The sequence below is a fragment of the Odocoileus virginianus genome, chromosome 1, assembly GCF_023699985.2.
Source record: "Odocoileus virginianus isolate 20LAN1187 ecotype Illinois chromosome 1, Ovbor_1.2, whole genome shotgun sequence".
NCBI lineage: Eukaryota > Metazoa > Chordata > Mammalia > Artiodactyla > Cervidae > Odocoileus > Odocoileus virginianus.
The window spans coordinates 78,173,874-78,201,075 of NC_069674.1; the positions used below are offsets into that span (position 1 = coordinate 78,173,874).

The 27,202-nt window shown below is 35.9% G+C and overlaps 1 protein-coding gene across 2 annotated transcripts in view; it reads right to left on the bottom strand.

Moving 5' to 3' along the window:
- Positions 1-2,933: 2,933 nt before the first annotated feature.
- The window catches only part of SEMA3A (semaphorin 3A), a 349,768-nt gene continuing 325,499 nt past the window's right edge, over positions 2,934-27,202 (bottom strand). For both annotated transcript variants that reach the window (XM_020884043.2, XM_020884044.2), the window contains 2 exons: positions 7,741-7,883; positions 2,934-6,367 (listed from right to left, as the gene is read on the bottom strand). In XM_020884043.2, the coding sequence (XP_020739702.1) occupies positions 5,912-6,367; positions 7,741-7,883 (599 nt within the window). In that variant the 3' untranslated portion in view covers positions 2,934-5,911. The remainder of the gene's footprint in view (positions 6,368-7,740; positions 7,884-27,202) is intronic.

Genomic DNA, 27,202 nt, shown 5'->3' on the forward strand with positions numbered 1-27,202 from the left:
CTGTTATGAACACTGAGTAGCATAGATCTTTTTGAATTAAGAGTTTTCATCTTTTTTGGATATATGACAAGGAGTCGGATTGTTGCGTCATATGGTAATGCTATTTTTAGTTTTCTTAAGGAATTTCCATACGTTCTCCACAGTGGCTGTAGCAATTTTCATTTGCACCAATAGTGTAGGAGGGTTCTCTTTCCCTCACACGCTCTCTAGTATTTATTATTTGTAGACTTTTTGATGATAACCATTCAGACCAGTATGAGGTGATACCTCATTGTGGTTTTGATTTGTATTTCTCTAATAATTAGTGATGTTGAGCATCTTTTCATGTACCTGTTGGCTATTGTATCCTTCTTTCAGGAAATGTCTATTTAGAACTTCTGCCTATTGACTGGATTGTTTTTTGTTTTTTAAATATTGAGTTGTATGAGCTATATTCATGTTTTGGCTATCAATCCCTTCTTAGTTATACTGTTTGCAAACATTTTCTTCCATTTCACACTTTTTTTTCCATTTTGCTGATAGTCTTCTTTGCTGTGCAAAAGCTATTAAATTTGATTAGGTCCCATTTGTTTATTTTTGCTTTTAATTCTTTTGCATTGAACTAAGCAAATATTGCTAGTTTATATGTCACAAAATGTTCTGCCTTTGTTCTCTTCTGTAGCTTTACGGTGTCATGTCTTATATTTAGGCCTTCACATTCTGAGTTTATTTTTTGATATGTTATGAGGGAGTGTTTTAGAAAAACAAATAAAATGCATCCAAATTGGAAAAGAAGAGGTTCAAGTTTTCATTATATGCAGTTGAATAGCACACTATATAGTAAATCCTAAAGACTATGCAAAAACTTAGAAATAATAAATGAATTTAGCAAGGTAGTAGGATATAAGATTAATATATAGAAATCTGCTGCATCTTTTTACACTTACAATTAAATATCAGAAAGAAAAAGTAAAACAATCCCATTTAAAATTCAGGTCAAAAATAAATAAATAAAATACCTAGGAATAAACCTAAACCAAGTAGGTGAAAGACCCATATGTTGAGAACTCTAAAAACACTCTTAAAAGAAACTGAATCAAACAAATGGTGATTCAAACAAATGGAAAGATATCCCATGCTCTTGGAAGAATTCATATTGCTAAAATGAGCATACTACCCAAAGCAATCTACAGATTTAATGCAATCCCTATCAAATTATCCATGATATATTTTAGAGAACTACAACAAATAATCCTAAGACTTATATAGAACCATAAAAGACCTAGAATTGTAAAAGCATTCCCAAGGGAGATTAAAAAAAAAAAAAAGCTGGAGGCATAATTGTCCCAGACTTCAGACAATACTACAAAGCTACAGTAATCAAAACAGCATGATATTGGCACGAAAACTGATAATGTATCAATGGAACAGAATAGAAAGTCCAGTAATAAACCTATACACCTATGGTCAAGTAATCTTTGACAAAGGAGGCAAGAATATACAAAGGAGAAAAAAACCCTCTTCAGCAAGTTGTGCTGGGAAAACTGGATAGCCTGGACATCCCCATAGCACTTTTATTCTGAGTTTGCTCTTGGCACTCATCACAGTGTAACCTGGTTCTTTCCTGCAACAATTTAAAGAGCTCCTTTCTTGTGCCAGTTATCATGCTAGGCACTGGGGACAGAAATAAATTAGAAACAAACCTTGCCCTTAAAGAGCTCACTCACAGTCTAGAAAAGGAGACTGGGCTGTAAACAAAGAAATTACACTTTTGTGATAAGTGTGATAGTGAAAACTATATACAAGGCACAGATTTTAGTGCAGAGAAGATGGTTAGTTCAATCTAGGGATGGGGGGATCAGGAAAAATTGGCCAGATAAGATGATGGCAAGTCATATTCAATCTATTTTCTTTATTTCATTGTGAGCTCTTGAGTCTATGCCTCATTCATGTTAGTATCCTCATTATCTACCAGTGCCTAGCACATTGCAGGTAATAAGACTTATAAGTAGAATTTAATACAATGGGTAGGGATCTGGTTCTAAAGAACAAAATGTCTAAAAGCCTGATTTGTTTATATTCAAAATTATTATTATTATTGGTTTAATCTGATTTGGTACCTCTGCCTCTGTCTGTGTGTGTTTGCATGTTTGAAATGAAAACCAAACTGTCTTCTTTGGCCAAGTTGACTGTGAAAATGACCATACTATACGAGGCAACATTTCCATGGGTTCATTCTCTCTTTCATGTAAAGGTCCTCTTAGTATTTTAATTTTAAAAAGTATGTTCAATTAATTAGTATATAAACTGTTAGAAGTCAAATTTAGAGGTTCTGCAGCTTTTTGAAAAAATGCTTTCTTATTGATGGGATTATGTATTTTGCAAACATTAACATTGACTTTATAATTATTACAAAGTTAAAATATAAAGCATGAATGTCTTTGGCATTAGGCTCGTTTATCTCTAATAGACTACAACATTAATGTTGAATCCTATTTGTTAAGTGTGTATTTGAAACCATGAAACTGGACAGATTTCCATTAAAGTGAAAGAAAGTTGTGTTTAAAAATGAATTCTTAAAACAAAGATTTCAAAATGTTATACTAATTACTCCATATTAATAAATTAATAAAACACTTGCTTATGACCTTCAGGAAAGGCAATCTCAATAACAATTTTCAGGCACCTTTGCAGATACTGAATGAAACAGACTATGATAATGACACACTATAGAATTTCCTCCTCATATTTGCTTTGTAAGTATGGCATAAAATAACAATATTTAATTTAAAGGCGTAACATTCACACTTATCACCAGAAGTATAGAGCTCAGCTTACAGATGACTACAATGAAGAAATATGCTAGCAACTTGACTCTGGTTCTCAACCTTTTCTACTCTTATGTTCCTTGACACTATATGCTACACGGAATAGTAAAGACATCTGAATTCAAATATTTTGAAGAAATGTGTATTTAGCAACTGAATACATGCTAACAGAAGTAATTTACAGCAGCAGTTTCATTACATTTTTCTCTCCAGTTTTCTAGTTCCCATCTGAAATCCAATGATAAATACAGATATGGAACATGTTTACTACCTGGCAAAAAACATGCTTATTGAATGGGCACACAGCTTCTTCCCTTAAATAGCACATGAGCCACTTTGTCACCTATGTGGGAAAATCTTGCATTTTAAGATGATGTTGAACACACTGAAATGGGGTACCTACAAAAAGCTGCATTTTACACTGTCCTTCCTCTTCTTTTCAAAATTATTTACATCTCTTTTCCCTAATGTGTAGGTAGCAGAAATATTAAACACATACCATTGAAAAATCACTAAATAATACATAAAAAGTAGCATTAAGTGTGCATTTACATGCATTTACATTTTACATTTGATTTCAAGTGGGCCATAATTTCTCTTCTGTTATGTACTTTTTCCTATTTTAAGATTGTTGTCATAATCTGTTCAAGGTCACATGAGTCTCTTAAAAAGCTTTCAACTCTGATGATAGAAGAATGAGCCAAAGTCTATTAAAACTGAATAAATGGGATATTAATTATTTTTTGTGCAAATGGCCCCGCTCACACTGACAGAAGATTAAGACTGGAATAAGAGTTATTTATCTGTAAATTACATCTATAATTTTCTTCAAAAATGTAGACCTGATGATTTATTAAGACATGCTGGTGGATTTATTTGTTTCTTTTAACTGAAATCTAGACTTTCTTTCTATGGGTATTTCATAGTGCTAAACAAAATGCATTCAGATATTGAAAGACATTCCTAAAGTTACATAATCTCTATCCTTTCAAATCCTTTGTTTTTGAGGACTAATAAGAAATAAGATACTTTTGTTATTACCAATAATGTGTTTCAGCTGCAAATTTAGAATAAAATGCAATACTGAATTGCAGTACAGTTAAGACACATTTTAAAATGACCTATTTTTGGAGCACTCTTTGTTCTCTGATTTATATCTCAAACACTTTTTTTTCTCTATAGGAGTCTGTTCTTCAAATAATTTAAAATTCAGCTACCACTTGAGGATGTACTTCTAAAAGTAACACTGTATTAATCAATGGAGCCTAAAATTGAATATAGGGTACTTCTAGGCTCCCATTTGAAACAAACATCAAAAAATTATTTATTCAAAGTAATCAGTAAAACTGAAACATGAGCTTTCATCTGTGAAATATTTCAGCTGATAAAGAGGATTTTTTGAAAAGTCACTGTAGTCTGAGGTAAGAAATTAATTCTGAGTTATTTAGAATCCCAAGACAGCTATAGTCAGAATTTCAATGCTGCTTTCATTAATTAGCAATAATATGTTTCCTTTGCATTTCTGTGCATGATGAAGGACCCAGAGAGGAATTCTTGGAAAAATGAGTGCAGCACAAAAGAAACTGCATTTGCAATGCTGAAGTTTTTTACATCTTGAAGTCAATTATTCTTAAGGAATCATCTTAGGACAATGAAGCAGGCAAGCCCTTAATTAATGATTATCTTATTTTATAAGTTGTTGCAGAAGACAAAGAGCTTTTACATGTTTTAAGATGTGGGTTTTGTCCTGGAAAATAGTTTGTATAAAAGTCACTCCCACTGACTTGAAAGGAATCATGAGTTCTTTAGACAGATAACTGTCTTAAGGTGAGATACGAAACAGCTGATAAAAATGTGAACAGAGCAGAGCTGGGAAATTCACGTTTAGGATGCTGTTCTGAATATCCTTGATCTCCCTCTTCTCAAAAAAATTAAGTCACACAGATAAAAATCCTAATGCAGCCAAGAGAGAGTTTTTATATCTCAAATATCAGACAGGATTCAAGTGAAGAGTTAAGACATTTTCTATTAACATTAAATTAAACCAATGCTTACTATTTTTATGAAATATACAATCCTTTTTCTCTTTGTTGATTCATTAGGTACAACAAAACGCACTTGCAAATTGATTTTTTTTTCTTTCCAGATAAATGCTGTTTTTCTAGGAATATTTATGCAGTTTCTAATTAATTTAGGTAATATTTGAAGAAAGGGAGGTGTTATTTTCTTAATTCCTCAGAGAAATAAAGCATACTTTATATCCAGATTTTAGGAGTTAGTTGTTAATGATGTATATGTGATTTAGGACAATATTGGTTATTCTTGCAAAACTGAAAACGTTTTTAAAAAGCAGCACACAACTGGAGTTTTTTAAAAACAAAAACTATATACCACAATAACTGTAAGACAAAAACTTACTCTAGCTTAGAAAAGAGCTAATTTTTTCTGCATATTTGTCATGGTACATTTAAATTATAGTTTTAATAAAATACATCTTTAGATCAAAGCTGGAAGAAAGACATCAGTAGTAGATCAGTGTATTCCATTTTTCTTCTGGATGATGAATGGTTTATGTTTTTTTTTTTTTTTAATTTCCACAGACCATTTCATTCAGTATCATTTTACTCCTCCAGTACACATAAACATGAGTGTTGGTAGCCAAAAGATATCCTTGAATCCAACAATGTTTTGGAATATTCATCAGCTTAGTAAATCCATGCAGTTTATCTTAAACTTCTAGTTCAATAAAATGGCTTTGCTGATGCCATTTTTATTCTTTAGATGGCACTATGGCAAATGACATTTTTATTTCTCAGGCAAAGAAGAAAGTGAAACCTGTATAGTGAAATCTCATAGGAAACATTAAGTCACTAGTGTGAACATCTGTATTCATCTGACCTCTATTAATAGGTGTTGGTATTCGGAAGAATGCCTGTTAGTAACATTACTCATGGACTTAATTTATAATTGGTGGAACTAAGTTGCATTTCCCACCATTGTAAACATCCACATAATGCCATGAAAAAGTTCATGTATATTGCAATTTTTCCAGTTATTGTCTAGGCAAGTTTCTACTTGTTTGAGGTTTCTAGAGGTAATGCAGCTCAGACACTCCTGGGTGCCCTCTCAAATTCGTGGGTCCTCCTGTTTCTGCCTTTCTTATTTTCCTGTAAGTGCTTCCATTTGTTACTGTTCCCTTGGGTATGTCCTGGCCTTTGCCTACGCTGTTTTCGGTCCCTTTTCCAAACTTGTTCACAGAACTCATCCATTGTGTTCAGGTTGGGATGATTGATGAGCTGCATGAAGTCTCTGTACCAGACCTTCTGACTAGGCGTCATGCTGTTGGACGTTTCTTTGGTCTTAGACCCATCTCCATCATCATCTTTATGAAGAAGTTCTTCCAAATGTTCTGTGTCAATGACTTCTAGGGTCACTTTAAGAAGAGTTTGCATGAATCCGTGTTCCACAGCATGACAGAGGTAATTGCCTGAATCCTTCCGCTGTAGACTACGCAGTAGAAGGCCTTGTTCTGTTCTGATGATATGATCATCCACTCTGATCTAGCAAAAGAAAATAATTAGTGAAATCATATATATTTACAAGAAATATAAGCTCCAAAACTCTGTCTCAGTAAAAATCTGTATTGTATACTGAGGCACATTTTAACAGTAAAAGTTCTAGTTTAAGAGAAATGATATCATTTCCCCATCAGAGAAAGGAGTTATAAATCTCTCCTGTCTTTAAGATGTATTGCAAAATACTGGTTGTCTATTGTCTTAATAAAATTTCTCATAATAATTTAAAATAATTAAGAGGATGAAAGGACAAATATATATCCTATTTTAAAACTTTGAAATAAAGTGTATAAATATAGGAGAAAGTAAGTGTTGGAATTGGAAATATAGAAACATAATACTAGAAAACAGTGCAGCATTAGAATGAATTTATAATAATTCAGAGTTGAGCAAGCAGAAAAATTATGGGATTACATGCTTACTTATTTATTTAATTTCCTGTCTTAGATGAGACATGAAGACATGTTGTTTAATATGTCTAACGGCACTTTTACTCTGAATGAAGTTTACAAAAGAGATCTCTGAAAGCCTAAGCTGGTAACATATAAAATCAACCTTAACATTTATAAGACATGATTACATGTTTAAAGACTGCTTCAACTGTCAAAAGAGATAATGGGATACTTTCACTTCTACATTCGGATTATGTAAAATTGTCTGCAAAATGTACATTCATAAATCATGTACATTGTATGGTTACCCTTATTTAAGGCTTTAAAAAAAGTTTAAAAGTCTCAGAGTATTCACTGAGATTTTCTATGTATAATTTTTTAATTTTACAGAGGAATTAATGGATTCATTGAGGAGGAAGATTTGTATGAAACTACTTGCATAATTCACATCAGAGTTCAATACTGGGACCTAAGATCTTTCCTCCTGAATCTACTACTCCTTTCTCTTAACTGCCTCTTCCCATTTGAGGAAGAAGTTAAGAAAGGGAAACATGTTTGGATAGCAGAATCAATTGAACAAGAGTTAGAATTAGTTAGGAGGATTTTTCTTTTCTTTTTTTTTTTGTATACAAATGAATATAACATAATAGATAACTCCAGGCAGAAAAAAAAAAAACAAACAAAAATGTAGACCTTACAAAAATGTAAGGTCCCCGCCCCTCACCCCTCACCACCGCAAACAGCTTCTAGGACAAAATTCTTATAGTTCAACTTTGTTCCTTTAACTCCGAGCACAAAGCCTGCCATAAAATCATCTTCAATTAATACTTATTTAACCTACAGGTCCTGGTAGGTTAAGAAAAGAATAAATATTCACAGTACTTCTTTTTCCCTCACTCAAGTCAACCACGCTGGGGTCACTTAACAAATATGTTAGATAGAGTGAATCCAGTTTCTTTCCTATACCTCTTCTTTTCGCTCTTCATTTCGCCTCTGGAATTGCCAATAGACCAGAGCTCGCTGTGATTTCGGACTGCATTCCAGGAAGGTGCTGCTATTTTCTACTCCATATATGATTCTTTCTTCAAAGCTGTGGCCATGGTGATTATCTGACCAGTGATGAGAAAATGAAATGAGAAAATGTTACAGTAGTAAACTCAACTTTCCGGAGTGTTTATTTGGAAATTCAGGAAATGGACTTGTTGCTGAGTTGGAAATCTTTTCCAATTTTATCAAGGATGGCAGAAATGCCAAGGTTTCAGAACTCAAATGTCTACCTAAACAGACTAGTCATTTTGTTATGGGTTATATAAGGCATATACAGAGATTTGTCCACCAGAAAATAGCATTACATTAACAAAATCAGTCATACGTGCAGTGTAACTATACATCTTTATATGCCATGATAATACTTTCCAAGACATTTTTTTCATTGTAAAACTGTGATCTAATTGTGCCAGTTTACACTGTATTATTTTCCAGCAGAAAAAGTAATTCGATTGCATTTTTGAAAACACAAGTTTTTGTCTCATAACTTAATTTTGCCTCTTTGTTCTTCCTCTTTAAAATAAAATTCACCAACCAATAATATTTGTCTAGTATTTTACAGAAGTTACGAGTTCAGGAAGTTTATATTGCCTACCAATAACCCTTAAATAATCCACAAGTTTGTTCTGAAGATCAATTGATGTGAAATGTTTGGGATGGCTCAGAAGAAAGATGCACAATTATAATGCAATGTGGTTTCAATTGTCCTTATTTTAAAATGACACATCTTTTATTATTTTCAAGAATTAGACTAAAGAATATGGCAAGAGTATATAATAAAATACAGCAATAAGAAAGCCTGTTTCCTGATTAAGTTTCTGTTATCTTACCCTTTATGTAACCTCCTTCAATGTGGTACATGAAACACAGTTAAGATCAAAACTACGACACAGGGAGTCTAGGTAAAACTCATTTAGAGAAAAAAACTCCTTATTATCTTGTATAATCCTGTTTCTATTATGACATCCTGTACAATCTGGAACTCATTAAATTCATTTAGAAAATAATAAATATATTTTCACATGCACAGAGGACTGAGAGTGTAGACATGAAAAAATTTTGCTTACTCTTTCAAACTCAGCTGGATTTTTAATTAAAAAAATGTTTGCCCCCTTTTTGCATTACTTTGACAGTTTTACTCTCATATAACCATCTGAGTACTTTTGTCTGTCATGGACAGTACGATGTGCTCTAAGTTTAAAGCCTTCCAAAATCCTGCTTCCGCCCAATCCCTGTACACAGCCTATGGCCATCATCTCCTCGTCTCACCCTGCCTATGGTGGACCTTCTGTCTGCATTTGCTGTCTCCAGGGATGCCTATCCCAGTGTCCTTTCCTTTATTGTTTCAGGTATGAAACAAAACTCTTCTAATATTGGGAAGTATCTGTCCCTTCTTATTTAAAAGATCAAGTCCCTGGAAATAACAATTAAAAAAACACATTAAATGACTGAAATGTAAAGAAATAATATTTAACTGATTTCAAGTCACATTTCATTTCATGTTGGAGATATGTGTATCTGTGTATCAATGTATACTTTGACTATGGCAGTGTTGTTCTTTTCCCCCTGAAATTATTAATATATTTTTATTGAAAAAATATGGTACGTGTTGCTGTGCTAGTTTGCAAGACATCTACTTCTCTGGATAGAGATAAATTGAATCTCTTGTCCAACATGAGCTGGATGGTCTGTGATTCAGGAGCTACCATCAATAATTATAATAACCTTGTCACAGAGGTCATGAGTGTTTACACAGAATGCATTTTTTTCCTGCTGTTGTACAGTTTAAACTTTTTTTAATATTTAAATTATTTTGCTTATATTATGCTTATTTATAAATTACTTATAATATTATAACTAAGGTAGATATCTGCAACATGCAACAACAGGGATGAAACATGAGAACATGCTAAATGAAATAAGTCAGTCACAAAAAAACAGAAACTGCATCATCTCACTTAGATGAGGTATCTAAAATAGTAAAAAATCCTAGAAGCAATAGTAGAATGATGGTTGCCAGAGGTTGGGGGGAAGGGAAATGAGGAATTGCTAGACAAGGTATAAAATGTTAGTTATGCAAGATAAATGAGATCTGCTATATAACATTATGCCTATACTGAACAATACTGTATTATATACTTTAAATTTTTTAAGACAGTGGATCTCATGTTTAGTGTTCTTACTCCAGTGAAACTAAAAAAAAAAAATCAAAAAAACTTTTTTAATTAAAAAAAGAAATCCTTTTACTTTTAGGAAGACACTTTTCATTCAATATCTAAATAGTAATGAATCATAAGATATACAACAGCATGATAAAATAGAAAAAAAAAATCAGCTGGATTTAAAAACAGACGACATGGTTATCCACCAGTATCTTCTCTCTTACCAGCCATGCTTATTGGGTCTTTTTCTTGAAGAAATTTATAATTCTTGACTTGTCTCTCATCTAATCTGTCTAAATTAAGGTAGACAACTATAGAAATCTAAGGTGTAAATAAATTATTGCTCTCAAACATAGGAATCTGTTTAAATCCTTCAGTACATTAGTGGCCATTCAGCTAAGAAAATCAAGGTAACTTGTACAATAAGAAATCATAGAGCTTAATATAAATGAAACATCTATTAGGCACATTTTCAAAAAGTCACTTTGTCTTCTCAATTAGTTCAATCATTCTTACTGATCCATACTGTTCTGTTAATTTTACTTAGTCCTAGCAGACCTACTTAGTCTTTATGTTCTCTCCAAAATCTCTTCTGGTGACAGCAAATATTTCCCAGTGGACAATAAAGAAAAGAATTCTCTTAAAAGTTTCCTGATTTTTTTAAAAAAATTCACCTGTTACTTGTCTATGAAAAGAAAGTGGAAGTGCAGTCACTCAGTCCTGTCCGGCTCTCTGTAACCCCATGGACTGTAGCCCTCCACGCTCCTTCGTTGGTGGAATTCTCTAGGCAAGAGTGCTGGAGTGGACTGCCATTCCGTCCTCCAGGGGATCTTCCTGACTCAGGGATCAAACCCAGGTCTTCCTCATGGCAGGCAGATGCTTTACCATCTGAGCCACAAGGAAAGTCTGTTACTTGTCTGTAGAATCTAATATGTTATTTGATTTAGCCAAGGATTTATACCAAGTGATTTATGGTTTAATATAGCAATAGACCATGGGTTTCTTCAAAAAATGTAATGACCTTCAGGCACCTTCCCACTTATTCAAGCTAAGAACCACAACTGGTGACACTGGTTCGTTGGCTTGAGGTCTTCAATGACTACTCTGGCCAACACCTTAAGGTGTCATTTCCCTGTAAGTTGGCTCTTTCTTTCTCTCCTCTGTCAAAATTAAAAGCAAAATAAAACCTAGTCAGTAAGCAGTAAAGCTAAAAGTCCCGTCATATTAACTATCAGTCACAGTCATATTCAGAGGTGCTAATGAGTATGCAGATGACAGTAGTACCTCCTATTCTGTTTTTTAAAGTTCTGTTGCCAATTACCAAACACTAAACAGACAAAATTTCCTCTGAATACATTTCTTTCTGTTAATTCCCCTGTAGTAAAATGTTTCTATCACAAGCAACTTTTAACTGTGGATCACAACTTTCATTTAAAGTAGCCTCAGATAAGTATTCTTGTATTTGGGTACTTACATGTCACAACCCATAAACATTTTTTTCTATTAATCTTGCCACACCTGACACCTTATAAAGAGACACTCAATAAATACATTTAAAGTTTTATTTTTCATATAATTTTACAAGTTACACTCCATTAACAATTATTATCAAACATTGTCTATATTCCCCATGTTGTTCAATATATCCTTGTAGCTGAAGTTATATCAAATAGACTACTGGAAGGCACTCAGTAAATACCCACTCCCTCTTCTGACCCTTCTACCCCAACTACTTGAATAAATTTTGTATAACACAGGAAACATCAGGGGTCTAATAACTATACATTTTTCTCTCTCTCATTTTTCCTTCCTTTCTTCCCCCTGCCCCTTTGCCCTTATTGCTGTCTCTCTTTCCCTCTCCTTCTCCAAGAGTAATTACAAACAGGAAGAACATTTTGATTCTTGACTTCTAAACTTACTAAGTGTTCAATATTTTAGATGCCAGAACTTAAAATACTTTATTGAGAATCTATAATAAGACAAATTAAGAACTCCTTCCCAACATCAATCCTTCTCTCTCATCCCATTAAAGAAGGTATTTCCTCTTTTATGCTCTCAAAAATCCTCTTTTTACATGTACTTTTAGAGCACACGTAGTCTTAATTGCTACAGTTATTTATCAGTCTAGTTATCTCCTTCCATTTTTTTGTTTTCCACAATTCTGGCACAAGGGTGTCATAAACCTTTAAATGATGTTTGCTAAATGGCAAATTGAGGCAATGATTTACTCTGCATTTAAAAGCTGAAATCTCATGTAACTTTGACATCCTCAAGACACAGAGTTATCATAATTACGTAAATCACTAAGAGTTCAATCAATTAAAATGGCATAGGGTGTATACCCTCAATATGACAGAATAAATGATTAAATTGTAAACATTTCAAGTTTTTCTAAATTTGTTAAGTTTTATAATGTTACATGAGTTGATTTGAGATGTGGTAGAACAAAGGTCTGTGTAGTCAAGGCTATGGTTTTTCCAGGGGTCATGTATGGATGTGAGAGTTGGACTGTGAAGAAAGCTGAGCGCCAGAGAATTGATGCTTTTGAACTGTGGTGTTGGAGAAGACTCTTGAAAGAGTCCCTTGGACAGCAAGGAGATCCAACCAGTCCATACTAAAGGAGATCAGTCCTGGGTGTTCATTGGAAGGACTGATGTTGAAGCTGAAACTCCAATACTTTGGCCACCTGATGCAAAGAGCTGACTCATTGGAAAAGACCCTGATGCTGGGAGGGATTGGGGGCAGGAGGAGAAGGGGATGACAGAGGATGAGATGGCTGGATGGCATCACCGTCTCGATGGACATGAGTTTAAGTAAACTCCGGGAGTTGCTGATGGACAGGGAGGCCTGGCGTGCTGTGATTCATGGGGTCGCAAAGAGTCGGACACAACTGAGTGACTGAACTGAACTGAACTGAGCAGAAGATGACGATTAGTCAAGTGTATTCCAAAATCAAAACTCCAAATGTGGGATAATAACAGAGATTTCAGAAATTATATGCATAAATCCTCACATCTCTAGGGTCACCTCTATCTCTAAAGAATGTCCATGCCAATGAGTAATCTTTCCAGAAGGAAAGCAATCTCATTTTAATCCATTTTAAAAAACTTTTCACACTGAGCAACTCTTTTGAATACAAACTTGTCTTGAGTATTAACAGTAGATAAGAAGGGTGTAGTTGTTAAATTGGCACAAAAATTCTTGTGGGTTGAACTTAATAGAGAAAAATAATTGAGAGCAACAAACATTAAATTTATTTTAAATGCATCAGTGTGTTTGAATAGCACATATTACAATATGCTGCAGCTACTAATCACAAGAAATAGTGTTTTTAAGGAAGCAATCTTCAATTAATCATTTCCTCTTTTAGTTGGATAATTTATGGAAATGAAATGAGGCTAATAAACCAGAAAGAATGGGAGGAAAGAAAGAAGTTAAATAAATTGCTTCCTTTTGTAACAACAAAAAGTCATGATATCCATCATTTGTCCAGAAACATGATGTTGCTAAAGACCTTATTTAGTATTTGATTCTGTTCCAATATTGCAGAAACAGAAGGCATCACATTTCAGCTTTCCATTTATTTCACTTTCCATTTTAACCCCATAAATGTCTCCCACGATTGAAATGTTAATAATATAAGAATCTTAGGAAATTTGATTTCATGTAGAAAAGACAGATATAGGTTAGGTAGTGAACTATATACATATTCAACAATTTTCTCTCTGCTGTCATCTTTTATGTTCTCCCTTTTAGACTGTAAAAAAGTTGAATTTCATAAATAAAGAATATAAAAATAAAATAATTTGCCACAGGGAAATTGGTTGCAAGCTATTTTAAATATTTAGCAAATTCAGTTAGTTGCCAAACTATGAAAGAGAAATATTACTCAGCCATTAAAAAGAATTCATTTGAATCAGTTCTAATGAGATGGATGAAACTGGAGCCCATTATACAGAGCGAAGTAAGCCAGAAAGATAAAGACCATTACAGTATACTAACACATATATATGGACTTTAGAAAGATGGTAACGAGAACCCTATATGCAAAACAGAAAAAGAGACTCAGATGTATAGAACAGACTTGTGGACTCTGGGAGAAGGCGAGGGTGGGATGTTTCAAGAGAACAGCATTGAAACATGTATATTATCTAGGGTGAAACAGATCACCAGCCCAGGTTGGGTGCATGAGACAAGTGCTCGGGCCTGGTGGACTGGGAAGACCCAGAGGGATCGGGTGGAGAGGGAGGTGGGTGGGGGGACTGGGATGGGGAATACATGTAAATCCATGGCTGATTCATTTCAATGTATGACAAAAACTACTGTAATGATATAAAGTAATTAGACTCCAACTAATAAAAATAAATGGAAAAAAAAAGAGAGAGAAATATAACTCTACTCACATTCATCACATTGTAATTTTAATATTTTACACTGTCAATTTTTCCACAATATTATTCAATGTAAGGACTTTCCTGGTAGTTCAGATGGTAAAGAATTCACCTGAAATGTGGGAGACCTGGGTTTGATCCCTGGGTTGGGAAGATACCCTAGAGGAGGGCATGGCAGCCCACTTTTGTATTTTTGCCTGGAGAAAACCCTCTGACAGAGGAACCTAATGGCCTACAGTCCACGGGGTTGCAAAGAGTCAGGCACAAGTGAGCAACTAAACATATTCAATGTAAAGGTCAGGCAAAGCAGAAAAAGAAGTGTTGTCCATCAACTCTTCGTGACACAGATATGCACTTCTTATGTAAAAACAGCATTACTTAGATTTTTCTTACTGGATTCTAGATTATTTTCTCCATAAAATACAACCAGCACTTTATCAACAGAAAAGACTATTAATTTGACTTCAAGTGGATGAATAATATCTTCTAAAGTAGCAGTAGCAGAAAAGACATTTCATGGATGAATCAGTAACTTTTGGAAAGTCATTAAATATTTTAAAATAAAAGACAAAAATTTATTCATCCTTAACATTTGTGTATATTTTGGACCTGACAATACTAAGATGGTTAACAACTGATTCAATAATCTCATGTACTGCAGTGCTCTTAACACAAATTTACAGTATATATAATCTAGGTAACAAGGGTACTATTCATTTGTTTATAAACAGAATGCTTAGTATAATGTTTCTCCACTCTTTCATATGATGAGAAACTAGTTTCTCAGTAAATGTTTGTTGCATGTTAGTAGCATGCAAACATGCACCTAAAAGTGTGTGCATATGTATTAAAGTTCATGTACTTAAAAGATTTAATTAATGCAACCCTGGAGAAAATTTAAACTTATAATTTATAAAATTGCTAAAATAAGTTTAAATGGTAAATTGCTTTATGCCCTAATTACTATCTGTCCCTGATGCTGGAAAATAATTATCTACCAGAATACAACACTAAAAACTTTACAGTTCAAGGAGTTTTACAGTTTTCTCTGAATTCACAGATACCTGTGGATTTGTGTTTGACTGCTCTTGTGAGCATATAGATAGGTAGATAGATAAACAGAGACATGACTAGGGTATTTTAGTTTTATTATTCATAGATAATTATTGTATTAAAAGTTTCCAGTGTCTCATTTTTAACATATTTATTACTTTAAAATATAAAAGTGAAATTGAAATGCTCTGAAGTTAACTATGAAGTCATTTTAATAACGTGCTTAATAATCTTGTGACATCAGAGGATTCAATGCTTCTTAGTATAAGGCGGGCTGAAACTCAATTATTTAAAAAGCATCACCAATATGATGCGATCTACTGGGATATTTAGTCTATATTGAATTTCTAATTATGTTTTATTTTTCATGATTATATAGCAAATCTTTACCAAGAAAGCACATGTAATTTATATGCCATAGTAAAATTATGATAGGAATTTATATATTTAAAAATCCGGAGACCTGAATTTTAAATGTTTAATTTACCGTTTTCAAAGAGATATGATAGAAGATGATGAAAAATCCATCTGCTGAAACAGAAACCTTCTACAAATAATAATGAGAATACTACTCTGTATTTTATTTAATATTTTTTGCTTATAACTTTCAGAATTTAAAAAATACAGCCTGTTTAACAACTGTTTGTTTATAATCTAAATGCAGAATTCCAAAGAATAGCAAGGAGAGATAAGAAAGCCTTTTTAAGTGAACAATGCAAAGAAATAGAGGAAAACAATAGAATGGAAAGACTAGAGCTACACTCTAGAAAATTAGAGATACCAACAGAATATTTCATGCAAAGACGGCCACAATAAAGGACTGAAGCAGTATGGACCTAACAGAAGCAGAAGATTTTAAGAAGAGGTGGCGAGAATATAGAGAGCTGTACAAAAAATGTCTTAATGATCTGGATAACCACAATGATGTGATCGCTCACCTAGAGCCAGACATCCTGGAGGGTGAAGTCAAGTGGGCCTTAGGAAGCATTATTATGAAAAAAGCTAGTGGAGGTAATGGAATTCTAGCTGAGCTATTTCATATCTTAAAGGATGATGTTGTTCAAGTGCTGCATTCACTATGCCAGCAAATATGGAAAATTTGGCAGTGGCCACGGGACTGGAAAACATCATTTTTCATTCTAATCCCAAAGAAGGGCAATGGCAAAGAATTTCCAAACAGTAGCACAATTGCTCTCAATTCACATGCTAGCAAGGTAATGCTCAAAATCCTTCAAGTGAGGCTTCAACAGTTCGTGAACCAAGAATTTTCAGATGTACAGCTGGATTTAGGAAAGGCAGAGGAACCAGAGATCAAATTGCTAACATCTGCTGAATCAGAGATAAAGCAAGGGAATTCCAGCAAAACATCTACTTGTACCTCACTGACTATGCTAAAGGCTTTGACTTTGTGGATCACAACAAACTGTGGAAAATTCTTCAAGAGATGGGGATACCAGGCCACTATACCTGCTTCCTGAGAAACATGTTTGCAGTTCAAGAAGCAACAGTTAGAATCATACATGGAACAACAGACTGGTTCAAAATTTGGAAAGGAGTATGACAAGGCTGTATATACTGTCACCCTAATTAATTAACTAATATGAAGAATGCATCATGCAAAATGCCAGGCTGGATGAAGCACAAGCTGAAATCAATTCTGCTGGGAGAAATATCAATAACCTCAGATATGCAGATGACACCACCCTAATGGGAGAAAGTGAAGAGGAACTACAGAGCCTCTTGAAGAGGGTGAAAGAGGAGACTGAGAAAGCTGACTTAAAATTCAACATTCAAAAAACTAAGATCATGGCATACAGTTCCATCAGTTCATGGCAAATAGATGGGGAAACAATGTAAAGTGACAGACTATTCCTTGAGCACAAAATCACTGAGGACAGTGACTGCAGCCATGAATTAAGAGATGCTTGCTCCTTGGAAGAAAAGCTATGACAAACCTAGACAGTGTATTTAAAAGCAGAGATGTCACATTGCCAGAAAAGGGCTGTCTAGTCAAAGTTATGGTTTTTCCAATAGTCATGTATGGATGTGAGAGTTGGACCATAATGAAGGCTGAGTACCGAGGAACTGATGCTTTCGAATTGTGGTGCTGGAGAAGCTCTTGAGAGCCCCTTGGGCAGCAAAGAGATCAAACCAGTCAATCCTATGGGAATCAACCCTGAATATTCATTGAAAGAACTGATGCTGAAGCTGAAGCTTCAAAACTTTGGCCACCTGATGTGAAATGCCAACTCACTGGAAAAGACCCTGATGCTGGGAAAGATTGAGCACAGGAGGACAAGGATGAGATGGTTGGGTGGCATCATTAACTCAATGGACTTGAGTCTGAGCAAACTCCAGGAGATGGTGAAGGATAGGGAAGTCTGGCTTGCTGCAGTTCATTCAGTCATGACTGAGCGACTGAACAACAACAAAATTTAAATTACAGGTGTGTAAACAATCGCTAGTAAAGTAATGCTCAACTTGGAGCCTTCAACAATACGTGAACCGTGAACTTCCAGATGTTCAAGCTGGATTTAGAAAGGGAAGAGGAGCCAGAGATCAAATTGCCAACGTCCGGTGGATCATTGAAAAAGTAAAAGAGTTCCAGAAAAACATCTATTTGTGCTTTATTGACTATGTCAAAGTGTTTCATTGTGTGGATTACAATTAACTGTGGAAAATTCTTAGAGATGGGAATACCAGACCACCTGACCTACCTCTTGAGAAATCTGTATGCAGGTCAGGAAGCAACAGCTATAACTGGACATGGAACAGACTGGTTCCAAATAGAAAAAGGAGTACATCAAGGCTGCATATTGTCACCCTGCTTATTTAATTTATATGCAGAGTACATCATGAGAAACACTGGGCTGGATGAAGCACAGGCTGGAATCAAGATTGCTGGGAGAAATATTAATAACCACAGATATGCAGATGACACCACTCTTATGGCAGAAAGTGAAGAAGAACTGAAGAACCTCTTGAAAGTGAAAGAGGAGAGTGAAAAAGTTGGCTTAAAGCTCAACATTCAGAAAACTAGGATCATGGCATCTGGTCCCATCACCTCATGGCAAATACACAGGGGAAGAGTGGAAACAGTGTCAGACTTTATTTTTTGGGCTCCAAAATCACTACAGATGGTGATTGCAGCCATGAAATTAAAAGACACTTACTCCTTGGAAGAAAAGTTATGACCAACCTAGACAGCATATTAAAAAGCAGAGACATTACTTTGTCAACAAAGGTCCATCTAGTCAAGGCTATGGTTTTTCCAGTGGTCATGTATGGATGTGAGAGTTGGACCATAAAGAAAGCCGAGCGCCAAAGAATTGATGCTTTTGACCTGTGGTGTTGGAGAAGACTCTTGAGAGTCCCTGGACTGCAAGGAGATCCAACCAGTCGATCCTAAAAGAGATCAGTCCTGGGTGTTCATTGGAGGGACTGATGCTGAAGCTGAAACTCCAATACTTTTGTCACCTCATGCGAAGAGTTGACTCATTGGAAAAGACCCTGATGCTGGGAGGGATTGAGGGCAGGAGGAGAAGGGGACGACAGAGGATGAGATGGTTGGATGGCATCACCGACTCAATGGACATGAGTTTGAGTAAACTCCAGGAGTTGGTGAGGGACAGGGAGGTCTGGCATGCTGCAGTTCATGGGGTTGCAAAGAGTTGGATGTAACTGAACTGAACTGAAACAACTGGGTGATCTGATGACATATTTAAAGACTTTAATAAGGAATATTGATAGCACAAAATATTTCAAACCTCTTCTTATTCAGCTTGTGTGTGTAGGCCTTGTATACATATACTATGAATAGTTGGATTATTTGCCTAATGTAATATCAGAAGATGGCTGTGTTGATGCTTTTTTCCAGTGAAAAGTTTCAAAAAGGGTTTACAAAGTTATAGAAGGTGACACTATAATAATTTTATTCTAGGATGCATACTTCTTTATATTTTAAAGTCCATGACATCAGAATGTTTTACAATTGCTCTCTATCTGAGTCGACGTTGCTTTCTTTCAGAAAGAATTTGTTCTTAACTTTTGCCAGACACATGAGACCCTACTAAGCTGATAACTCCTTAAAGTTTTGTCTGAAGTTTTGGTCCACCTTGTTGCTGTGAATTTATAAAGTAAAACTTAAGGAGGATCAACTTTATGGTTCAAGGAGTAAAACAGGGAAATTTATTTGCTATTTTCTGGTTTGGAATTTATTTCTCCTTTGTGCCCACACTGAAAAGTTCTGGTTTGATGCTGGGACCATATATTATATTGTTCATTTGGGGCAGTTTTTCTAAGCAGTACATAACAAAATGGTGCCTTCTATGTTCTGTGACATCTTAGACTTGACACAATTTGATAAGTTATTAAAGTTAGGGACTGACATCAGCTCGTTTATCAAATCTTAAGGCTTCTCTTTGGGCCAAATGTTCAGATTCATAGTCAGATTTTCTATATGTTTAAAAGAAGCTAAAGCATAGACCAGATTAGCAGTGCTACAAAATACTAAATTTACAGCTTTACAGACCATAAAGATGACACTGCCAAAGATATTTTATGAAATTTTAGAACCATTTTGATGCCAACTAAGACATAAATTGGTATGAAGTAGCTGTAGAAATAATGAAGAAGATTGGACTCAGAGAACAGTCTACTGTGGGTTACTGGAATGGAAATGCATGTACTAGAACAGTCAAGAGAACTAATTCAATGATGGCATTGCATAGAAGTTAGAACAGAAAGTATTTCAAAGATTCAAAAATTTAAGATGATGTTAATTTTTAAAATTGTTACTTCTGGTATAACTTTCCTTTCTGGACATGTAGATCATAGTATAGCTTGTTTAATAAAGCAGGAAGAATGAGAGTTACCTTAAAAGTAAATTGACTCAACCACTCATGTTCTTGAATGCAAAATCAAACTCCAATTTTGCGCACAATGGTTATTTTAGGGAAGGGAACATATTGGAGATTTCTCGTTAGCATTGTGTATGAGGTGTGAGTGGGAAGACAAGAAACTCTGCCAGCACAGCTATATTTAGGGTTTTGTACTGAAATTTCCCTAGGCAAAAGGCCACTGGTGATGGGGAGAGTGTGCTAGACCAACGGGAAGTGGAGCTGGATTATTCTGTCATCCAAGCTAGCTCATCAATAGTGCTTCTTTACAAGAGAGGGAACTGAGCACTGAGTGAGTGTCAAAAGTTTCATCAAGAGTGAAATTTCTTCCACCTTAATTCTGACTTGTTTTATAGGGTCTCTCTATTAAAATCTCCAGGATATGTAAAATATAGAGTGTTACAGAATATGTTTACCATCACAGCTGGAACTAATCGTCCTGAAGTGTATAATTTGGCTTCAGGTCGCTTAGCAGTTTTCTGTGAAAAGATATATCATATCTTTATATGTTTGCACATGACCGCATATGTTTTACTCAATGTGAGATGTGACATTAGCAAGACAACATGTGTGATTTAACAGGGCTGAGCTCTGGATTTCTGCCCATTTTACTTTCAGAGATTGACATCACCTATTCTAAGATAATTCACTGATTCCTAATGGTAAGACCCAAAATGACCATATGGGACTGTCTGACTTATGTTTCCAAACATTTGAAATTCACTGTAACCTATGGTGTGTACTTTTTATGTTTGGTAAACCAGCAAGACAAGCAGACGAGGAATAAGGAGGCCTTCATAAAAGGGATGTTTTTACCGCTGCAGAGCTTCTTAAACTATTTTACCATTTCCTCCCATATATCACAAGCATCTACTCGGGGTTGTTTTTACACACACACACACACACCAGGTAATACTGAAACTCAGCAATTATTTTTCTCTCCCTATAGTATGCATTCCAACTGAAGAATCAGGAGAAAAAATTATTCACATTCATTTTAACTTTCTATAGCTAAGCAATTTCATATTCCCAAAGTTTATATCCTGCCACTCTAATTTCATCAAAACATAACCTTAAAAATCTGAAGCACTTTCCAAAGTCCATACACTCAACAGTCTACAATATTTATTTATCTATTGCCTCACTTAAATAAATATGACTTTAGTCAGTTTTCCTTGTATATATGAACGTTCATAATTCCAGAATACATATCATTTTGAAAAAACACTTAACTGAGGCTATGAAGGGACTGAATTGCTAACCAAATGAATATACTGGTAAGATATATGTGTGTGTGTGTGTGTGTGTGTGTGTATTTCTTTAAAAATCTTCAAACATAGCATGGTATCCTATGTAAAGTGGTTTGTAATTATAATTTATTAGTTAATTGTTTGGTTTATGGTATTTCTTAAGAAAGGTTCTACTTCTGAATACAATGCGGTTACTAACAATGTATTACAAATCATTTTCACAAAAAATAACAAATGCTGTTTAGATCAAATCTCTACTGATAAACAAAAATAATACTATTTTATAGCTTGAAATGTTTAGATCATTTATTCAACAAATATTTGTTCAATGAATATCTACAACAGTCATGATATAGCATCTGTTACAGCTAGAGATAAAAAACTGAGCAAAATAGCAAGTTTATATTGCCATGGAGACTAAATTTGATAGGAAATGAGCTCTAGTTATATCATCTTGTTTTGTTTACTTCTAGTCAGTATCATTAGTCTTTCCACATTTAAGAAAAGTGAAAAAGTGAAAGTGTTAGTTCCTTAGTCATTCAGTAGTGTCCAATTCTTTGCAACCCCTGGGACTGTGGCACACAAGGCTCCTTTGTCCATGGGATTCTCTCGGCATGAACATTGGAGGGTTGCCATTCCCTTTCTCCAGGGGATCTTCCCAACTCAGGGATCGAACCTGGGTCTCCTACATTGCAGGTAGGTTCTTTACTGTATGAATAACGAGGGAGCCCATATCTAAGCAAATAAATTCTTTAATATAAGGAATTAATATTTCATAATACTGCATTGCAGAAAAGCTCATTATCATGATTCAATATTCCTATGCGAAATAGATAAATGGAAGATGAAGGAATATTTTGTTGTCCAACTGAAATATGCCATCTGAAAAATTTAATGAGGGTGTGTCAACAATGTGCTAAATCCATATAAGGACAAAAACTTGTTAGGTAGGATAAGCAACAAGGGGAGGCCTGGCTGAAAACTGACCTCTAAACTCCATCTCAAACACACCCAGGAGAGCTCACAGATAGCCTACAAGATAATCACAGAGACTTTTCAACTCCTGCACAGGTGCCTTAGGCACACAGTGGATACAAAATAATCAAAGGAGCTTAAGTAACCTTACAGAAGGCAGTTTGGAACCCATAATGGGCTTGTGAATATTTTACATCTAATTATAACAGACTGAATTATGGAAAGACATATGGGAAGGCATAAACAACATAGCCTACTGTGTTGTAACTTGGAATTGTCAACTGGCCTTGAGCATATGCCCTCTGCATTCCCTTTCATTGATTGGTGGTGACTATAAGCCCTACTTTGCACTGGGCATAACCAAAAGGAGCAGACTGGAAGTACAAAAGGGGGAAACCAAGAGGGACGGACAGGAAGGATGAAGAGAGCTCCTTTTGGGGTAAGCCTGCTCACATGTCTTAGGAGTGTCTGTCTAATAAAGTATCTGTCTGCTTGAGCTGACTGAGCTGTAACTTGTCAGTTGTTCTTAACCCTTTAGTCCAATGCTCAAAATTTTTGTTGTGATGAAATAAGAACCAAGGAAGAGAAATAAACTGACCTGACATTCTGAAAAATTTAATGAGAGTGTGCATCAATAATGTACTAAATCTGTATAAACACAAAAATTCTTGCTCTTATCCAGTGGCATTTTTTCTTCATAATGAGAACAGTAACAGGTAGGAAAGCAAATAAACAGAGAAGAAAATTTTATAAGGAAAATGGATTCAAAATATAGGTTCAATATGAGGCCACTTATCTCCTATTATTGGCATCTCCCAAACGACATTGTAGGCATTCACAAATTACACAGCAACACATGTAGGATACACAACAAGGACCTTCAGAAAGGCAACCAGGTTTCTGAATGTTGCTGGGTGCTCTTTGTACAACATGTGTTCTTTCTTAACACTTATGAGCCATGAATGGACCCAGAGACCCCACAGAGACTGTGACAGAACTGTGTTTCAGTGTCTCCTGTGGAGGACGGGTCAGCAGTGGCCTGCCGCAGGGGCAGGGGCTCTGGGTGCGGCAGACCTGGGTATGGCATAAGCCCTCTTGGAGGAGGTCGCTGTTAACCCCACCATAGAGCTGCCAGAACTTACACAGGACTGGGAATTAGACTCTTGGAAGACACAAACAGCCTCGTATGCACCAGGACCCAGGAGAAAGGAGCAGTGACCCACAAGAGACTGACCCAGACCTGCCCAGGAGTGTCCAGGGGTCTCCAGCGGAGGCATGGGTTGGCGGTGGCCTACCACAGGGTTGGGGGCACTGAGGGTAGCAGTGCATACATGGGACCTTTTGAAGGAGGTCACCATTTTCTACATTACCTCCACCATAGTTTGGGCCCAGGTAAATAACAGGGAGGGAACACAACTCCACTCATCAACAGAAAATTGGATTAAATATTTACTAAACATGGTCCTGCCCATCAGAACAAGACCCAGTTTTCCCTTCAGTATCTCCAATCAGGAAACTTCTATAAGCCTCTTGTCCTTCTGCATCAGAGGGCAGACAGCCTAAAAACCACAATCACAGAAAACTAACCAATTTGATCACATGGGACCACAGCCTTGTCTAACTCAATGAAATTATGAGCCAGGCAGTGTAGGGCTATCCAAGAGGAATAAGTCATGGTGCAAGGTTCTGACAAAACATGGTCCACTGGAGAAGGGAATGGCAAAGCACTTCAGTATTCTTGCCTTGAGAACACCATGAAAAGGCAAAAAGATAGGACACTGAAAGATGAACTCCCCAGGTCGGTAGGTGCCCAGTATGCTACTGGAGATCCGTGAAGAAATAACTCCAGAAAGAATGAAGAGATGGAGTCAAATCAAAAACAATACCCAGTTGTGAATGTGACTGGTGATAGAAGCAAACTCTGATGCTGTAAAGAGTAATATTGCACAGGAACCTGAAATGTTAGGTCCATGAATCAAGGCAAACTGGAAGTGGTCAAACAGGAGATGGCATGAGTGAACGTTGACATTTTAGGAATCAACAAACTAAAATGAACTGGAATGGATGAATTTAACTCAGGTGACCATTATATCTACTACTGTGGGCAAGAATCCCTTAGAAGACATGGAGCATCCATCATGGTCAACAAGAGAGTCCTAAATGCAGTACCTGTATGTGGTCTCAAAAATGACAGAAAGATATCTGTTTGTTTCCAAGGCACACCATTCAATATCATGGTAATTCCAAGTCTATGCCTCTACCAGTAATGCTGAAGAAGTTGAAGTTGAACAGTTCTATGAAGACATACAAGAATTTCTAGAACTAACCCCTAAAAAAAGATGTCTTTTTCATTATAGGGGACTGGAATGCAAAAGTAGGAAGTCAAGAAACACCTGGAGTAACAAGCAAATTTGGCCTTAGAGTAAAGAATGAAGCAGGGCAAAGGCTAACAGACTTTTGCCAAGAGAACACACTGGTCATAGCAAACACCCTCTTCCAACAACAGAAGAGAAGACTCTAACCATAGACATTACCAGATGGTCAATACCGAAATCAGATTAATTATATTCTTTGCATCCAAAAATGGAGAAGCTCTATACAGTAAGGAAAAACAAGGCTGGGTGTTGATTGTGGCTTGGATCATGAACACCTTACTGTCAAATTCAGACTTAAATTGAATAAACTAAGGAAAACCACTAGACCATTCAGGTATGACCTAAATCAAATACCTTACGATTATACAGTGGAAGTGAGAAATATATTCAAAGGATTAGATCTGATAGACAAAGTGCCTGAAGAACTATGGGCGGAGGTTTGTGACATTATACATGAGACAGGGATCAAGACCACCCCCAAGAAAAAGAAATCAAAAAGGCAAAATGGTGGTCTGAGGAGGCCTTAAAAATAGCTGTGAAAAGAAGAGAAGCAAAAAGCAAAGGAGAAAAGGAAAGATATACCCATTTGAATGCAGAGTTCCAAAGAATAGCAAGGAGAGATAAGAAAGCCTTCCTCAGTGATCAATGCAAAGAAATAGAGGAAAACAATAGAATGGGAGAGACTAGACATCTCTTAAAGAAAATTAGAGACACCAAGGGAATATTTCACGCAAAGATGGGCTCGATAAAGGACAGAAATGGTATGGACCTAAGAGAAGAGGTGGCAAGAATACACAGAAGACTATACTATCTTCATGACCCAGATAATCACGATGGTGTGATCACTCACCTAGAGCCAGACATCCTGGAATGTGAAGTCAAGTGGGCCTTAGGAAGCATCACCACTTAGGAAACTAGTGGAAGTGATGGAATTTCAGCTGAGCTACTTCAAATCCTAAAAGATCATGCTGTGAAAGTGCTACACTCAACATGCCAGCAAGTTTGGAAAATTCAGCAGTGGCCACAGGACTGGAAAAGGTCAGTTTTCATTCCAATCCCAAGAAAGGCAATCCCAAAGAATGCTCAAACTACTGCACAATTGTACTCATCTCACATGCTAGCAAAGTAACGCTCAAAATTCTCCAAGGCAGGCCTCAAGAGTACGTGAACTGTGAACTTCCAGATGTTCAAGCTGGGTTTAGAAAAGTTAGAGGAACCAGAGAACAAATTGCCAATATCCGCTAGATCATTGAAAAAGTGAGAGAGTTCCAGAAAAACATCTATTTCTGCTTTATTGACTATGCGGATCACAATAAACTGTGGAAAATTCTGAGAGATGGGAATACCAGACCACGTGACCTGCCTCTTGAGTAATCTGTATGCAGGTCAGGAAGCACCAGTTAGAACTGGACATGGAACAATAGACTGCTTCCAAATAGGGAAAGGAGTATGTCAAGGCTGGTTATTGTCACCCTGCTTATTTAACTTATATGCAGAATATAGACGACAGAATACATGAGAAATGCTGGGCTGGATGAAGCACAAGCTGGAATCAAGATTTCTGGAAGAAATATCAATAACCTCAGATATGCAGATGACACCATCCTTATGGCAGGAAGTGAAAAAGAACTAAAGAACCTCTTGATCAAAATGAAAGTTGACTTAAAACTCAACATTCAGAAAACTAAGATTATGGCATCTGGTCCCATCACTTCATGGCAAATAGATGGGGAATCAGCGGAAACAGTGACAGACTTTATTTTTTGGGCTCCAAAATCACTGCAGATGATGACTGCAACCATAAAATTAAAAGACGCTTGCTCCTTGGGAGATAAGTTATGACTAACCTAGACAGCATGTTAAAAAGCAGAGACATTACTCTGCCAACAAAGGTCTGTCTAGTCAAAGCTATGGTTTTTCCAATAGTTATATATGGATGTGATAGTTGGACTATAAAGAAAGCTGAGGGCCAAAGAATTGATGCTTTTGAACTGTGGTGTTGGAAAAGACTCTAAGGAGATCCAGCCAATCCATCCTAAAGGAAATCAGTCCTGAATATTCATTGGAAGGACTGATGTTGAAGCTGAAACTTCAATACTTTTGCCACCATATGCAAAGAAGTGATTCATTTGAAAAGACCCTGATGCTGGACAAGACTGAAGGCAGGAGGAGAAGGGGACGACAAAGGATGAGATGGTTGGACGGCATCACCGACTCAATGGACATGAGTTTGAGTAAACTCTGGGAGTTGGTGATGGACAGGGAGGTCTGGTGTGC